Here is an 18,117-nt window from a genome sequence, read left to right as displayed (position 1 = left end):
TGTTACCACTCCCTGTTACTTCCCTCAGACACTCGTGACTGTCAATAACTTTAAAAATAAATCCTCACCGTGGACGATATACATATGTACATGTACATATTAGAGTTAGGGTGTGTGAACCATCCCACTAAAAATTGTGTATACTTGGATGGTAGTGACTGACTTTTTGGGCTCAGCACCCCACCCATCTCTCCATAGTAACATGGTTCTTACCAGTATAACGTGTATTTCAGAGGCACTGGGCATGGCAAGTCCCACTATAAAATGATGACATGTTAGAGTGAGATCCCATCTCTTGTTTCTGAGTTGGACGGGCGTACTCAATTAAATCAAAATGTCGCTAGAGTCACTGTATAAATTCTATATTTTTTAGATATCAGCAGCTATTTTCTTGAATTGAATTACAGGTGATAAAGTGTTACGTTTTTGAGTGTTAACTTATTGCGCATATTGGGCCTAATTCAGGATCAGTTGTAGTTTAGCGAAGATTTGTAAGACTACAACTGCTGTCATTAGCAATTGAGAAGCATCCAGTACAGAGCATGATTGTCCCGCAAAGTGTCTGGACACACATGCGTTGTTTGGACCACGCCCCCTATCACCATGTCAAAACAATCGCAACGCCCTGTTTCCACCCCGGCCGGCTCTTAGACAGGGGTTGCATTTTCCTAATAGGGATTTCCAGTCAGTTATGACCCATCCTGAGTAAGGACCATTATCCATTCATGTTACTTATCATCTGTTATTGGGTGTTAACTTAACATGTAATCCAATTAGTAAAATTGGTGTTAAGTGGCACATTTATCACTTAATATTTGCGGATAATCCCCGAAATCGAGTGTTTTTAGGGGTTAGCCGTAAATATTACGTAAATATTACGTATCACCAGAATTTATGTAGGAGGATCCCTGCTGCCCTGCTCACAGCCGCATCCCGCATAGGTTACTATGGAGCATGCGAAGCTGCCTGATTTATCAACATCGCTCAACATCACAGTGGGTCCCAGGGCTACCACTACCATTCTAAGATCTTGGTAGCCCATTGTAGCCTATGGGCTACACTGCCGGCGGGGCACTGCGGTCAGCGGGGTCAGCTGGGGGTCACCATTAACTGCGCATTCGCAGATCCCCAGCACCCGGCGAAGCAGAGAACAGGGACGGGCAGATCCCCAGCACCCGGCGAAGCAGAGAACAGGGACGGGCAGATCCCCAGCACCCGGCGAAGCAGAGCACAAGGACGGGCAGATCCCCAGCACCCGGCGAAGCAGAGAACATTGTTGCTGGTTTTTCTTAAGTAAAGTATAGGTGAAAATGTTGGAAACAGACTGTATCCCACAAAAAAGATAAATTAATGTTGGATAACAATAATGTATTTTTTATTTTATTTTAAATTGTGCCAAATGGCTGTTATATGGTTTATCCAAAAACAGGGGAATAAATCGTAGAAGAAAGTGGGTTTTTCTTCTGCAAAATACCTGCTCTTCTTGGGGTGCATAAAAATGCTGGTAAGTATTTGTGTAATTTGAAGCCACTTAAATTTTTTTTTCAAAAAACACCTCTCAAGCTGGGTACACATTAGGCAACATCGCAGGCAACCGGACCCATCAAGGGAGCTGGCATCGGCAAGTGCATGCACACCTGCTGATGCCAGCAGTGACGGAGTGCTGGCTGGCACTGGCGACAGACATGCAGCCCATGGTATTGAAGTCTTCTTTCAGGGATGATGTAGCTGACAGGACACGGGAGCACTCATTGTCAGTGACATAGCGGGTAAATACTAGACAATATGCCCTATGTGCCGGTCCGATCTGCCACATTGGATGACATATCATCTAGTGTGTACCCAGCTTAACACCCATTTGCAATGCCCGCGATTTGCGATGCCCGCGATTTCCCATAGGGAACAATGTTAAATGTCTCAATTGACCCGATTTTTCCATAGGAAACAATGTTAAATGGTCCACAGAGGCCAAATAGGCACCCTGAAGTGTGAAATGGCCCCCACAATTGTTAACGCCACCCCACGATCAACGTGAACCCGAAGCGTGGCGAGCGCAGCGAGCCCACGAGGGGTGGCGGTACGCGTCCTACGACCTTTTCATACCCCCACTATCCACGTCGGCGTGGAGTTGAGAATAGAATAGTGTGGCGAGCACAGCGAGCCACCGAGCCCAAAGCGTGGCGAGTGCAGGTAAACGCGTCCCTTTGCGGGCTTCACAGGTATCCGCGTACCCTCGCTTCGGGCTCGGTGGCTCGCTGCGCTCGCCACACTATTCTATTCTTAACTCCACGCCGACATGGATAGTGGGGGTATGAAAAGGTCGTAGGACGCGTACCGCCGCCCCTCGCGGGCTCGCTGCGCTCGCCACGCTTCGGGTTGACGTTGATCGTGGGGTGGCGTTAACAATTGTGGGGGCCATTTCACACTTCAGGGTGGCTATTTGGCCTCTGTGGGCCATTTAACATTGTTTCCTATGGAAAAATCGGGTCAATTGAGGCATTGAACATGAAAATTGGGTCAATTGAGACATTTAACATTGTTCCCTATGGGAAATCGCGGGCATCGCGTCGGTCGCGTCGCACCCGATTTTTAGTGCATTCAATGGCCGCGATTTTTTTACCTGCGATGCCCACGATCAAAATCGTGGGCGCCGTGCTAGGTAAAGAGTACCAAAGATTCTAAATATTATTACAGTACTAGTTACCAGTCTGTCAAAATGGTATCCGGTCGACAGATCGACAAAATCTAGGTCTACCACTAATGGATGATAGTGGCTAGGTCAACACCTAAGAATGGTCAACATACACTAATTCAACACTGACAGAGGGTTGGCACAAGCAAAAAGTCGACATGACCATGGTCAACACCGGAAGAGGTTGACAATTTTTTTTTTATTAAAACCAGCTTGTTCATACAATGCTATCCCAGTGGACATAGAGGGATAATATAATAGTGTGCCGCGCACAGCCTCGCACAGTACCAAAAGCATGGCAAGCGTAGTGAGCCGAGGGAACACAGTACACAGTCTCAATGATGACATATGTCGACATAGACAAAAAGTCAAACGTTTCACGCGTCGACTATGTTCATGTCAACATTTTGCTTGTGTCGACATTCTGTCAATGTCGATCTAGTATATGTCGACCTAGACACTGTTGACCATAGATACCAAAACTGTCAAAATAAAGGAACAACAGAACAGTAATGCCATCGGACACAGCGACTGTGTGCGCCCGAACAGATCAACACTTGAATTAAAGTGTTGCTCCGTTCGTGGGCGATCTAGTAACCGCCAGTGCACACAACACTTGAATTTCCCCCATAGTGGTGAGGAGCCTTTTATTATATAGGATGACTGGGAAACAGATAGAACGTAGATAACAGTGAAATTGTAACTGTCTGTTGCTTGTATTTTTTATATACTTTTATTTAAAGATTAGCGTTGTGCAACTAGCCCACATCTGTTCTACGCAACAAAGAACATTGCTATGCGTCCACGTTGTGCCGTTTGCATTGTGTTTCCTTACCAAGCAGAGTCGTTTGACAGTAAGTAGTGTAGCTCGTTGTCATGGTTACTGAGAAGAGTTGGCTGCAAGGACAATCTGTACAGTTACACCAGCACACCCTGTGCAAACAGGCTTTAACTGTCACTTTTAGTGACCTAACAGTACCAATATAACACTGGAGATGCTGGAGGAATGTCTAACAATGCCGTCTCCCCACATTTCTAATAAATTTTATCTATTAGAAGTTCATACCTTTCTCTTTAAGTTGTCTTATTTAATCCAGCTCTCAGTATCTGTAATGATAACCTCAAAAGGCTTCTATTGTATTCCCGGACAAACCTCATCTCTTACATAAATCGCCGGGTGCGCGCTCCCGTTTTCAGCCCTGTTATGATCGCTGGTCGCAGGAGCTTGCTCCTGCAACCAGCTGATTACCTCTGCGGCACCGCCAGCAGAGGTTCCCTTTCATCAGCAACCATCTCTGGTCGCTGATGAAAAGGAGAAACTGAGCAATATATCTCCCCCGTGTGTACGGGGCTTAAGGGGGTTATTCAGGTTGATTCGCATTGCGAGTCCACCAAACCCCGCCCGGTGAACGCACGCCCCCCCGCCGCCCCAGCAAAGTGCTGCTTCGCCCGCACAGCAGCGAATGGATGTTTTGCATAAACATCGATTCGCTTTGCTGGGGTGTCCGCCCACATCATTCGATGGTCACCGACCATCGAATGATGTTTAGCGTGCACGCATATATAAGTGACTTTTCAGTTGCGTATATATGCGTGCACGCTGGCGTGATATGGGCGGGCAGCTGACATCCGGTGATGTCAGCTACAAGGCCCACACACCCGCGTCACTGCCTCATTACCATGAGAACGCCCAGCGTTCTCATGGAAACGGCCATGGAACGCTGGGCGTTCCCATACGGTAATGGGGCAGCCCGGCGCTCCCCGCCCATCTCCGCCCCCCCCCCCCCCCTCGCTGCCATGGGTGCGTGCACCCGGCGACCCGAAATGTCGCCGTGGGTGCACGCACCATGCGCCTGCACATGCGCAGAAACACGCCTGCGCAGACGCACAACATCGGTACTGCATGCGAATGCGCGCAGTACCGATGCAATCTGAATAAGGCCCCAAGTGAGCTCAGACTAGAAAGACAAAGGTATAACGTGTGCAGGAGAATCCGAGTCAGGGGCCAGAAGAACCGCAAGTCAGGTAATGACATAGACAAAGTTCCAGCAAGCCTTAAGAGGTAAAATTACTAAGTAAGGAGTTCTATTGAAGATGGGATGTTTCCCATAGTAACCAATCAGATTCTACTTTTTATCTATTTAGCACCTTCTAGAAGATAATAGATATAATCTGAATGGTTTCCATGGCAACATCCCATCTTCAATAGAAATCCCATCTTAGTAAATTTACCCCTAAAGGCCCCCATACATTAGTCCGACTTGTCGTAAGGACAAGTCGGACCTGATTTTCCCCTGCAGCTCCCCGGGAGGTGGACACACGATTAGGCACTTGATGTGCCAAGTTTTGCAAATGATTCATCGCATGCGATGTATCATATGCAACTCCCGGGGAGCTGCAAGGTGGAGGGAGCACGGGGGGGGGGGGGGGGGGCGGCGGAAATCGAGGTGGCCAACGGGGTACGCTGCGAGGCGGCAGGGGGGGAGGGTGCGCTGTTAGTAGCGCAGAGGCAGCGGACGCTGCGGGGGACAGTGACACAGAGGCGGCAGTAACATAGAGCCGGGCAGGGGGAGCCAGGAGCTGTCAGTACTGAAAAAAAACCATACATATAATCTACGTTACTGCCGCCTCTGTGTCCCCCGCAGCGTCCGCTGCCTCTGCGCTACTAGAAGCGTTGCCCGCCCCCCTGCTCCCTCGACCGGACGGAGCATTGACAGCTCCGGCTCCCCCTGCCTGACTCCTTCGCCGGCGTCCCCCGCCCATCTCCCTCGCCAGCGTCCGCCGTCCCCTGCCCTGCTGCACATAAGATTTAGCAAATCTTATGTGCAGCCGGTCCAACCTCTCGACTCTGACCCGATGCGCATGGGACCGCGCATCGGGTCGGACCGGGTGCCTATACCTGCGATTTGGCCCGATTTCACTGCCCGATCTATCTGAATTGGGTGAAATCGGGACCAAATCGCATAGTGTATTAAGGGGCCTTAAGAGTCATTTATATGATTTCAAGCTGGTCTTCAGCCAGCCCTAGAACTTAAGACCAACTACCATGCAAGCTAGGTAACTTGTCTATATCATGGTATTTTAGAACGGATTCAGTACTGAATCCCGGCGGTCGGGATCCCGGCGTTCAGAATCCCGACCCCGGAATCCCGACAGCCGAAATGCCGACAAGGGGGGGACGTGGATCGCCCTCCCTTGCGGGCTCGCTGCGCTCGCCACGCAGCGGGCCCGGTGCCTTGCTACGCTCGGCACACTAATTTATTCTCCCTCCAGAGGTGTCGTGGACACCCACGGAGGGAGAATGTGTCGGGATTTCGGCGGTCGGGATTCCGGCGTCGGGATTCTGAACGCCGGGATCCCGACCGCCGGGATTTTAACTGCATCCCTTTAGAACATAAATAGGCTATTCAGAGCCTCCGGAGAAAATAGAGGCATCAGTATGTTTAGTATGCAAATCAGCCAGCCTTGAATCATTTCACCGCCCATTGCTTTCTCTTTGCTCTAAGACTAAACACCAGGGTTGCCTACTTCGTGGCTGCCCCCTCTAGGAGAGGGCAGCCAGTTCGGTCAGACACGGGGGTGGGGCCACTGACAGGGTGGGGCAGCCAGCGGTTGATGAGTCTGGGGGCGTGGCCAATGACATTGCGTCATCGTGGCCACACTCCCTGCCATGCAATGCCAGTATTTCAGGCATTGCACAGCGTGTGGCGGGGCTACAAAGACACAAATTGCATCTCTTGCTCGCACAGACACCCCCCCCCCCCCCCCCAGGGGAAGGGGGAGGGGGGGTGGTCGCGGGAGGCTGCCTGGATTCTGGGAGGCTTGCCTAGCTTTCTGGGGAGTCAGGAGATTGACCCGATTTCCGGGACCACCTAGCCATTTCGGGAGGTTAGGCAACCCTGTTGTACACAGGCACAGAGCTTTCTTGAGGAGGAACAGATGGAGGGACAACATCCAGTCTTACTTAATATGATCTAGTGACGTGCACTTCTCACTTCTTCTAGATCATGGGGGGGGCAATGTGCGGCACTTCAGCTTCTGTGGAACTACAGTTATTAGAGCATGCTAACACAGTGGCAGGGCCTGCTGGGATGTGTAGTTTCACAGCAGCTGGGGTGCTGCACACCCCTGCTCTAGAACAGGTACACAATGATTTTGGTGCTGAGTTGTGTGCTGGTTCCCCCAGTCGGACCTGCATCGCAAGTGCCTGCGATGTCCTTGCCCGCTATGTCGGGCTGGGTACACATCATCTAATATGTACCCAGCTTAAGACATTTTCAACATAAGTACAAGTGGCACTATGAGCACAATGTCATATTATGACTATGACTATGTAGTTTATTAGATTATTAGATGGACACATTGGCCCTTATTCTGATCGGTGCGGCCGGATCCGAATATGCGGCCAGCACCGTGCGTCCTAAACCCTGCCTTCCATATGGATCGCCAACTCCGTCCGTACCCGGTATGAAGCTGTCCGAACGGACCGCACGTGTATTTCTCACGAATACACCTCCTCCATCTCAGGGAACCTCCCCCATCATTCGATGGTCGCAGAACATCGAATGCAGGGCCGAGTGGTCCGCCAGCTCCCGCAACCTCAGACCACACGGGCATTTCCCTGTGCAAAAGCAGGGATCTGGGCGGGCAGCTGACATCCGGCAATGTCATATGTCCGCCCCCTACACGTGCGTCACGGCCGCATTACCATACGTACGCCCAGCGTTTGCATGGGAACGCCCATGAAACGCGGGGTGTAAACATATGGTAATGAGCCCAAACAGCCCTTCAAACCCCTCTCCACCCCCTGTTCGTAGTGTACACATTTCATGCGGAATGTGGCCGTGCGTCCGGCTCGCACATGCGCAGAGACGCCTCTGCACATGCGCAGACACAAAACATCGGCGGCACGAACGCACGCTGATAATACCGCACCAACCAGAATAAGGGCCATAGTTTCAAACAGCATTCCTGGAAGATGCTTATGGATGTTCCCTATATTATCGCTGTCTCTATAGATTGGTGCTAGTAAAAGTTGGAAAGTTTGTTTGTAGGCCACTAGTTAGCATACAAATTAGTGCTAGGAAGAGTTGGATAGAAATCTGAAGGCACAATAGTAATTTAAATAAAAACACTGTTACTAAGTAACAGCTACATGACCATTGCTGACAGTTGTTCTGAACTCTGACCTCTCCCACAAGGGTCAGTGATGTCATTACCTGAGAGTTCTGGAATAAAACACATCCACAGTCTACTATAGTTTGTTTGTAGGCCACTAGTTAGCATACAAATTAGTGATAGTAAAGCAGGTTTGAGCGGCTTTCAGCTGAAAGCCGCCCAGTGTGTATGGCCCGGCGATGAGCGCTGCTGCGCGCTCCCGCATCATCGCCGGGAAAGCCGCTCATCTGCTGGTATTACCAGCAGATGAGCGGCTTTGAGGATGGCTTTGCATAGCGCTGTGCTATGCAAAGCCGTCCTTCCCCCACTGTTGGTGCTGGGCAGGGGGAAAGCCGTTCAGTGTGTATGCACTGAGTGACTTTCGCCCCCAGCTATGAACCCGATCATCACTGTCCATACACACTGGGCATAGTCGCCCAGTGTGTATGGACCTTTAGAGTTGGATAGAACTCTGAAGGCACAATAGTAATTTAAATAAAAACACTGTTACTAAGAAACAGCTTTATGACCGTTACTGACAGCTGAACTCTGACCCCTCACATCAGTGATGTCATTACATGACAGTTCTGCGATAACACACATCTACAGTTTACTACACTTTGTAGATAGGCCGCTAGATGGTATGCTGTATGCACATTGGCCCTTATTCTGATTGAGTCGGACGGCTATGTGTTAGGTCGGATGGCCGATGTATTGTTTGCGCATGTGCAGAGGCATTTCTGCGCATGTGCGAACGCCTCGCATGTCCGAACACGGCGTGAATTCCGTACAGAAAAGGATCGTACGGACCCATCCGAGCAGGGGGTGGAGAGGGGCGTGAAGGGCTGTTTGGGCTCATTACCATATGCGTATGCCCCGCGTTTCATGGGCGTTCCCATGAAAACACTGGGCGTACATATGGTAATCTGGCCGTGATGCACATGTGGGGGGCGGACAGCTGACATAGCCGGATGCCAGTAGCCCGCCCATATCCCTGCTTTCATACGGAGAAATGTCTGAGTGGTCTGGAGCACTCGGGGCTGTCTGACTGCTCGGTCCATCATTCGATGGTCGGCGACCATCGGAGAATGGGGGAGGTTCCCACAGATGGGGGAGGTGTTCACATGAAACATCCACTCGTGGTCCATTCGCTCAGCTTCTTACCGCATTCAGACGGTCTGTGTGATCCGTACGGTAGGCAGGGCTAAGAACACTCAGTGGCTGTCCGAAATACGCATCCGACCGAGTCAACTAGAATAAGGGCAATTGAGATTGTTATTGTATTTATCACAGACCTTATTGCAGAGAAGATAAGTAATGATTATGGGCCTAATTTGAGAGGTGGACAATATTCTTGTTTCGAAAATGGCCACTGCTTCTTTCCTCTGCGCATGCGGTGCGATGGTCTTGTAAAAGCGTCTTTCGTTTGGATTAGGATGATTGACAGACAGACTGTTTGTGGGAGGAAATGGGGGAGTGATGAATAAAATTCAGCAACTGTTTCTATCCAATGAGCCCCCTGTTTCTTCCATCCTTGTCAGAAGAAAACCATTGATGAAAAGTTGTGGCCTATGTGTTGTGCACAGCTGCCATCGACAAAACATGCAAGCTTACAGCAAAAGGTGGCTATATGGGCCTGATTCAGCAAGGCTTGCTAGGCATCAGTCGTTTGCAACCAACTTAATGAGCCCATAAACGCTGCCCAAATACTCGTGTCGACCCTTTTATGTGTTGACATGTTCATTGCGACCTTTTGCTTGTGTTAGAGCATGTCGACCATTTTTAGGTGTCGACCTACTCACTGTTGACCAATAATGGTCGACCAAGGGATTTTCAACCTAGGCATTGTCAACATTTATCCCAGAACCAAATTTACTCAGAGATCATTTTTTCAAATGTTAGTAAATGTGTGTGTTTATGTCCTAAAAACCATGGCATTACGGTGCCTGTAGCCTTTATCTGTTTCCTACATACAGTACGTTCATGACAGGAGTAGAAAATCAGAGGTGATGGATAGTAAGGGGTTAATCAGTTATAATACTCGTTTTCCTACTGAACACTGAATAATATTAGTACTCACTAATTCTAAGTGATAACATTACAATAAACCGTGTATACAGATGTACATTCAGTACTACAGAGGTGTCCAACACCTTTATACCATCACGTCATGAGACTGGAGAACTGCAAATACTGGAATAGTTTTATTTGGAGCCTTACTGATGTCAATGGGGCTGTTTCTATTTAGGATTTATTGTAGGCATATTCACCAGCAGTTTCCACATTCATGTCAGCGGCCTGGCGTGCTGACGCATGATGGATGTGATAGAGCAGTGGTGTCAAACTCATGGCCCTCCAGCTGTGGTGGAACTACACATCCCAGCATGCCCTGCCACAGCTTTAGCAATCCATTAGCAGGGCATGCTGGGATGTGTAGTTCCACAATAGCTGGAGGGCCATGAGTTTGACGCCACTGTGATCTGAGTATAGTAAATGTCGGACAGTTTGTCAATCAAAGGAATAGGCAATAAGTGCTAACAAATGCTAAAGCGCATATTAATTCTTATTGTCATCATAAATGTTGTGGATGATAGATAGGAAAAACCCTTGGATAGTAAATATACCCCCGGAGTAGAGATGGTGCAAGATGATGATCCCTGTACTCTGCCCTCATTGTATATGCCAGTGGTTCCCAAACACTTCAGTATCAGCATTACATTCATGGCACCCCTAGGATAAAAGATATTTCTTATTTTAGTGATAAATTTTAAAATCGCATTGCATCGCATTGTATGCCATATACAATGGTATACGATTTTAAAATTGTATAACATCGGGTGCCGTCGCGTCCCATCGCATACCATTGTAAGGCTTATAGTATACAATGGGCGCCGTGCTAGGAAACGAGTACCCTGGTTTTACCTATCACTTGTACCATAAATTATTTAATGTAGTCCTTGGCCACCAACCTGCGGCACCCCTGCAAGAGCATTGCGGCTAACTCCTGGTGCCTAGGCATACAGTTTGGGAGCCACTTGTCCATGCCACAAGTCTCTAACTTAGAGCTACCTCTAACAAGATAACTAGATCTATAATACACTTAGGGCCTTATTCAGACTTGTTCACTCGGCTGTGTATACTCGCAGGTAAGCGCTGCACGCCCCCTGAATCCTAGTATCTATACTTACTGTTATCCTGGACATAGATGGCTGAAAAAGGGGCGGGCACTGACCTCATGTGACGTCAGGCGCCCGCCCCACGCAGGAATCAACCTGCCCGCGTTCCCAGGGGATGCCCATAAAATGCTGGCCGTTCCGCTTGCTATCACTCCCTACCCACTCCTGCACCTCCCTGTCGAAACGCCCAGGGTTTGCACATGCGCAGACCCCAAATAGTGAGGAAAGGGTTGAATTTGGATGTGTAGGAATGGGTCTGAATCAGCGGATTGGGATCATTGGATAGACAAGCATTAGGTCAACACCACATGGTCGACATGCATCAAGGTTGACATGGGGTTAGGTTGGCAGGGTCATTAGGTTGACGTAGGGAAGGTCAACAGTCAAAAGGTCGACATGGGGTTTTTCATGTTTTTTGTCCGGAGTGCACGGCGTCCCCTCGCGTGGCTCGCTGCGCTCGACACACTATTTTATTCTCCAACCATGTCCTAGTGGATTGTAGGGCATGAAATACCACCCGTCGGCGCATGTTGGCTAAAAAAAACTGTGAAAAACCCCATGTCGACCTATTGACCCTGTCGACCTAATGCTTGTCTATCCAGTGACCGTATCCCGAATCAGCCACTTAAGGTGGCCATACATGGGGGATTATTTTGGTTCATTCGCTTGGATGCGAATTGGCATCCCTGTGAGAGACCCAGATCATCACCTGCACATGGTGGTAAGCCGTCCGACCATTCGCAAGGTGCGTACGTTTGCACTGGCTGTGAATGGATGTTTTACATAAACATCTATCTGCATGCCACTGAGACCCTCCCAGATCTATTGATGGTCACCGACCATTGAAAGATGTGGAAGGTGCACGAATATGTAAGGTTTCTCCGAGCAACCTTACATATGCGTGTATGCTCAGGGGGGGGAAGTGGGCGGGCAGCTGACATCTGGTGATGTCAGCTGCCCGCCCCCCCCCCCCCCCCCCCGCATTTCGTCACAGCCGCATTAGCATGAGAACGCCCATGAAACGCTGGCCGTTTCCATATGCTAATGAGCCAGTTCGCCGCCCCACACCCGCCCACAAAGATGGGTGCATGCACATGCGCAAAGATCGGCCCCGTGCAGATGCACACGGGCCAATGAACGGAGTTGAATAAGGTCCACGGTACAATGCGCATCTAGTTCAAAACGCATGCAATGTGCTAAAGCAGCCTGGGTTTTGCACTAACTGCTATGCGATATGTTGCGCGCAAGAGACCAAAACGCTACGTGTGTGCGGGAACCTTTACAAACACAACACATAGTTCTAACAAACAAATGATCAGATAACAACAAACACGATGTTCTTGAAGTAATTTATTTATGTATAACTTTTACGAAAAACTATTTTGCTACATCGCAGATGTTGTTTAATATAAACAGTGACTTCTTTAATTATTAAAATTAAATAGAAATAAATTATGTGAGTGTAAAATAAAAGTGCATTAGAAACCATGTAAAACAACAACTATACAAGTTACACTTCACATACCGGCATTTAAAAAAAAAAAAAAAAAAAAAACAACTAAAAACCTCATAGAAATATATTCCACTAGAAATGAATTACAAATATTCAAGTATTTAGCTAAAATGCAATACTGTTAGACAGAGGACGTATGTCAATAGCCTTCGATAAAATCAAGTCATTTTTTTTGTGCCAACAATAAAATTAGAACACATTTAGCAGCCATTTTAGTTGCATTGTACAGAAGTTATTTTCTTATACTGCCCATTTCACTACAACGTGGAGCTTCAAGAAATGTACAGTCATTAATTAATTAAAAAGGGCAATTAAAAATATTCAGTCGTTAATTATCCAAGTCCATGCTCTTTCCAGAAACACTGCTGGGCAGTAGGCTGCCCAATGAATCTTGATTTAAGGAGACCAGTAGTTCAATCTTGTCCGTGCACTCCTGCAGTACGCTGTGATGATACCCGCTGGCCTGTGAGTGGACCATGTTCTCTTGGCACAACATGCGGTCTGCCAGCGTCAAGCAGCAAACGGCCATTAAGGACGGTGGGTACGAGTTAAAAGCATAATCTGCCAGGCTCAGTTCTGCGATGCCTTTGGCCAGTGCCAGGGATTTGTTCACCTGGGGAAGATTTCCATCAGTTACGTGTAAAAGGGAGAAATGTTGCAGGAAGGAGTTGATGGTGGGCGCTGCCAGCTGGAATTGGAGCTTGATGAGGATGATGCACTCAAGGTTGCAGAGCTGGTCACTGGAGAAGGTGTTGCAACACAGGGCCAGCAGCTGTTTCACTCGTGGTGGGCGTGTCTCCACCTGAAGGGGGAGGGGGGAAATGATTAATGCAAAGCCTTCTACATGTGTCAATGATAATTAATAGGTAGGCCGATCGGTTGGTACAGATTTCTGCTTGCAAACAGCCTACATAACATGTTTTATTTATATATATATATAGGTAACCAGATGTAACAAAAGGATTTGCATATTTATTGTCAATAGTGTTGGGGCCATTGTCAGGCTATATTAAATATTATTACTACTGCAGGCACTGGGCCTAATTCAGCGTGACAACATCACAAAACAGCAACTCCCGCTCGTCTGGTTTGTCCCCGTAAAGTCTTGTAGGCACATCGCTCAAGTGCCAGCTCTTTGCTACACATAGAAGTATTCCCACATTACCGGCTACCATGTTTTGGGGCACAGCGGCTCCTGAGCGGTACAGACGCGCCTGCGTTGTCTTGAGCACTCCCACAAAATGCTAAGTAGACAACCCCCTCACTGGTCTGTCGCCACCCCCACATCGGCTGTGCCCAGAAATCGCCAAACAGCGATTTCAGCTTTGAAAGGTGAATCGGGCCCACGGATTGGGGTGAAGTGACGATACTAACAATGAGGACAGCGGAATGTACAACATGGATGCCGACACTGTACTACTGAGATTGAAAGCACTGAACCATGTCGGCATTGTAACTTTAAACAAGAGGGTAAAGCATTATGTTTAGAGTTGTAATGTCGACACAGTTAGAATGCTTTCAAACACATTGCTACCGTGTCGGCATTCCATGTTTGACATTCTGCTGTCCACATTGTAAGTCAGGGGTGTGGAACCTTCGGCCCTCCAGCTGTTATTGAACTGCACATCCCAGCATCCCCTGCTCCAGTTTTGCTATTTGGCCATAATAAAACAGTTGCAGGGCATGCTGGGATGTGTAGTTCAACAACAGCTGGATGGCCGGACCCAGATGAATTGTATAACAGTGTAGAATATTAAGAATATAGTTACTAGAAGAACACAACCTTTCTTTTCAGACATTTCAAACACAATACATTTCAATGTAAGAGCCGTTTACCCAAGGACACACACCTGTTTGCAGGCGATGAGCAGGGATGTGACACCCACTAACTGGAAGCAGTCGGCAGCCACAGGGGTGCAGGACAGGAACCGGTCCAGGATGCTGACTGTTAGGCACAGGGACTCGAAGCCCAGTTTGAAGTGTCTGTGCACAGGAATCAGCCAGCTGATGAGTTTGCAGCGAGATTCTGGCTTCAGCTATCAAATAGAAATCAGTCACAGATCAGCAGTGGGTAAGACACAACACATGACATCACTTTCCTGCACTATACAGGGTGTTCTTCCAGCAACGCACCTATTCTAAGAGCTACAAAATAAACGCTGCTTATGTATGAGAGACAGTGAATGTCCTATATGTGTTCTTCAGAGTCCAACAACCTATAGCGTGTTTGTAAGTTTATCACAAATAGAAACATGCATATTTGCCATTCTATAACATACAGGAAGTGGGAACTACAATATATAGTGTCGTACGAAGAATCGTTCCGACATTAGACATGCAGCACATCTGATAGGATGAATCAATGAACAACGGCTGGGAATGACAGATCAGCGATACACACTATACAATGTGTACAATACTGTATATCATTCCAATATGCTACAGAATGACAGTAGGCATGCCAACCTCTGTGCCTACTGACGGGGCAGGCCACCTGTGTGACTACTGACGGGGCAGGCCACCTGTGTGACTACTGATGGGACAGACCACCTGTGTGACTACTGATGTGCAGGCCACCTCCGCGACTACTGATGTGCAGGCCACCTGTGTGACTACTGATGGGACAGACCACCTCTGTGCCTACTGATGTGCAGGCCAACCTCTGTGACTACTGATGGCGCAGGCCACCTGTGTGACTACTGATGGGGCAGACCACCTCTGCGACTACTGATGGGACAGACCACCTCTGCGACTACTGATGGGGCAGACCACCTCTGCGACTACTGATGGGGCAGACCACCTCTGCGACTACTGATGGGACAGACCACCTCTGTGACTACTGATGGCTGGGGCAGGCCACCTGTGTGACTACTGATGGGACAGGGCAGACCACCTCTGCGACTACTGATGGGACAGACCACCTCTGTGCCTACTGATGGGGCAGACCACCTCTGTGACTACTGATGGGGCAGACCACCTCTGTGACTACTGATGGGGCAGACCACCTCTGTGACTACTGATGGGGCAGACCACCCCTGTGCCTACTGATGGGGCAGACCACCTCTGTGCCTACTGATGGGGCAGACCACCTCTGCGACTACTGATGGGGCAGGCCACCTCTGTGCCTAATGATGGGGCAGACCACCTCTGTGCCTACTGATGGGGCAGACCACCTATGTGCCTACTGATGGGGCAGGCCACCTCTGTGCCTACTGATGGGGCAGACCACCTCTGTGCCTAATGATGGGGCAGACCACCTCTGTGCGTAATGATGGGGCAGACCACCTCTGTGCCTACTGATGCTCTGTGACTACTGATGGGGCAGGCCACCTCTGTGCCTAATGATAAGGCAGACCACCTCTGTGACTACTGATGGGGCAGACCACCTCTGTGACTACTGATGGGGCAGACTACCTCTGTGACTACTGATGGGGCAGACCACCTCTGTGACTACTGATGGGGCAGACTACCTCTGTGACTACTGATGGGGCAGACCACCTCTGTGTGTAATGATGGGGCAGGCCACCTGTGTGACTACTGACGGGGCAGGCCACCTGTGTGACTACTGACGGGGCAGGCCACCTGTGTGACTACTGACGGGGCAGGCCACCTGTGTGACTACTGATGGGACAGACCACCTGTGGGACTACTAATGGGACAGGGCAGACCACCTCTGTGACTATTAATGGGGCAGACCACCTCTGTGACTATACTGATGGGACAGACCACCTCTGTGACTACTGATGGCTGGGGCAGGCCACCTGTGTGACTACTGATGGGACAGGGCAGACCACCTCTGCGACTACTGATGGGGCAGACTACCTCTGTGACTACTGATGGGGCAGACCACCTCTGTGACTACTGATGGGGCAGACTACCTCTGTGACTACTGATGGGGCAGACCACCTCTGTGTGTAATGATGGGGCAGGCCACCTGTGTGACTACTGACGGGGCAGGCCACCTGTGTGACTACTGACGGGGCAGGCCACCTGTGTGACTACTGACGGGGCAGGCCACCTGTGTGACTACTGATGGGACAGACCACCTGTGGGACTACTAATGGGACAGGGCAGACCACCTCTGTGACTATTAATGGGGCAGACCACCTCTGTGACTATACTGATGGCTGGGGCAGGCCACCTGTGTGACTACTGATGGGACAGGGCAGACCACCTCTGCGACTACTGATGGGGCAGACCACCTCTGCGACTACTGATGGGGCAGACCACCTCTGTGACTACTGATGGGGCAGACCACCTCTGCGACTACTGATGGGGCAGACTACCTCTGTGACTACTGATGGCTGGGGCAGGCCACCTGTGTGACTACTGATGGGACAGGGCAGACCACCTCTGCGACTACTGATGGGGCAGACCACCTCTGCGACTACTGATGGGGCAGACCACCTCTGCGACTACTGATGGGGCAGACCACCTCTGTGACTACTGATGGGGCAGACCACCTCTGTGACTACTGATGGGGCAGGCCACCTGTGTGACAACTGATGGGGCAGACCACCTCTGTGCTTACTGATGGGGCACCTTACCTGAGGCTGGTTGGCCATGCACTGTGCGGCCAGGAACTTGCTCTCCAGGCTCTTGCAGAACTGGTAGCCTTCCTCCCCGTAGTCTCGGAAGTTCTGCAGGCACAGGCTTTGCGAGGTCTTCGGGCAGGGATCATAGCTGGCAATGACAGGTCTGCGCGTCTCCCGTGCAGGGCTGGGGGTCTCATACAGGTCACACACCCCGGAGTCACAGCTCCTCAGCTGCAGGCTCTGCTTTCTGTGCCTCGGGTACCTGCGCTGCTTCTTGCCTCTCCTCCTGCTCAGACCAGCGCTGCTGCTGCCCGGGCTGCTGGCGCCGCTGCTGCACGTCCCCCTGTTCTCCGGGGTGGCCTCCGCCAGCCTCTTTCTCTTGCTGAGCTGCAGATCAGACATCCCTGCAGAGTATCACACCAAGCCGCGGCAGCCAGCTGCTCTCTCATCCACTGCCACAGTGAGACGTTCACTTTTTATATCCAGCTGCGCCCCGAGCGCTGTGATTGGCTGAGCCGGGGCACCTCTGGCTCGTGGGCTGGTGACGTCAGCGGGAGAACTCTTTTTCCCGGCGAAAGAGCCGCTCGAGCTGTGGGGAAACCTGTGTATTAATCCCCGGCCTCTCCCGCTGCCGGGGCCGGCACGCGCCGGGGTGGCCGTTGCCAGGGCGATGGCGGGACTATAAATAGCAGCGCCAGCCCGCGGCGGGCTGTAGTGTTGTTGTGTCTGAGAGTCAGTCAGATCTCCCGCTGGGATCCGGCTGCTGCTCTCTGATGCAAATCACATATACACAAACCAACCAGTCGCACATGTATGGGGTGACACTGAGCTTGGATTATTATTATGGCAGGGGACACAAACTTCTGTCTCTCAGGTTGTTGCCCCAGATATTTATCTTTAAAGCAGTGGTTCCCAAAATTAATTGGTTTAAGGCACCCTTCGGGGTCTCTATTATTTTATCAAGGCACCCTTAGGCAAAATATTAAAGAACTGTCCCTTTTTTAAAGTATTTGGGTCAAAATAATGCTTTTTAGTATTTAGTTC

General features: G+C 49.9%; 1 protein-coding gene across 1 annotated transcript; it reads right to left on the bottom strand.

The window, feature by feature from the left end:
* Positions 1–12,567: 12,567 nt before the first annotated feature.
* Positions 12,568–17,708, bottom strand: CCNO (cyclin O). Its single transcript, XM_083158468.1, has 3 exons — positions 17,086–17,708; positions 14,389–14,574; positions 12,568–13,340 (listed from the first exon to the last, which is right to left on the bottom strand). Exons 1-3 carry the CDS (start codon positions 17,473–17,475, stop codon positions 12,867–12,869), a joined length of 1,050 nt encoding a protein of 349 aa, XP_083014594.1. The 5' UTR covers positions 17,476–17,708; the 3' UTR covers positions 12,568–12,866.
* Positions 17,709–18,117: the final 409 nt, after the last annotated feature.

Source organism: Crinia signifera, chromosome 1 (assembly GCF_055691185.1).
Source record: "Crinia signifera chromosome 1, ASM5569118v1, whole genome shotgun sequence".
NCBI classification, from domain to species: Eukaryota; Metazoa; Chordata; class Amphibia; order Anura; family Myobatrachidae; genus Crinia; species Crinia signifera.
Note: the sequence above shows the minus strand (reverse complement) of the source record. Positions and strands in the feature narration are given on the sequence as shown.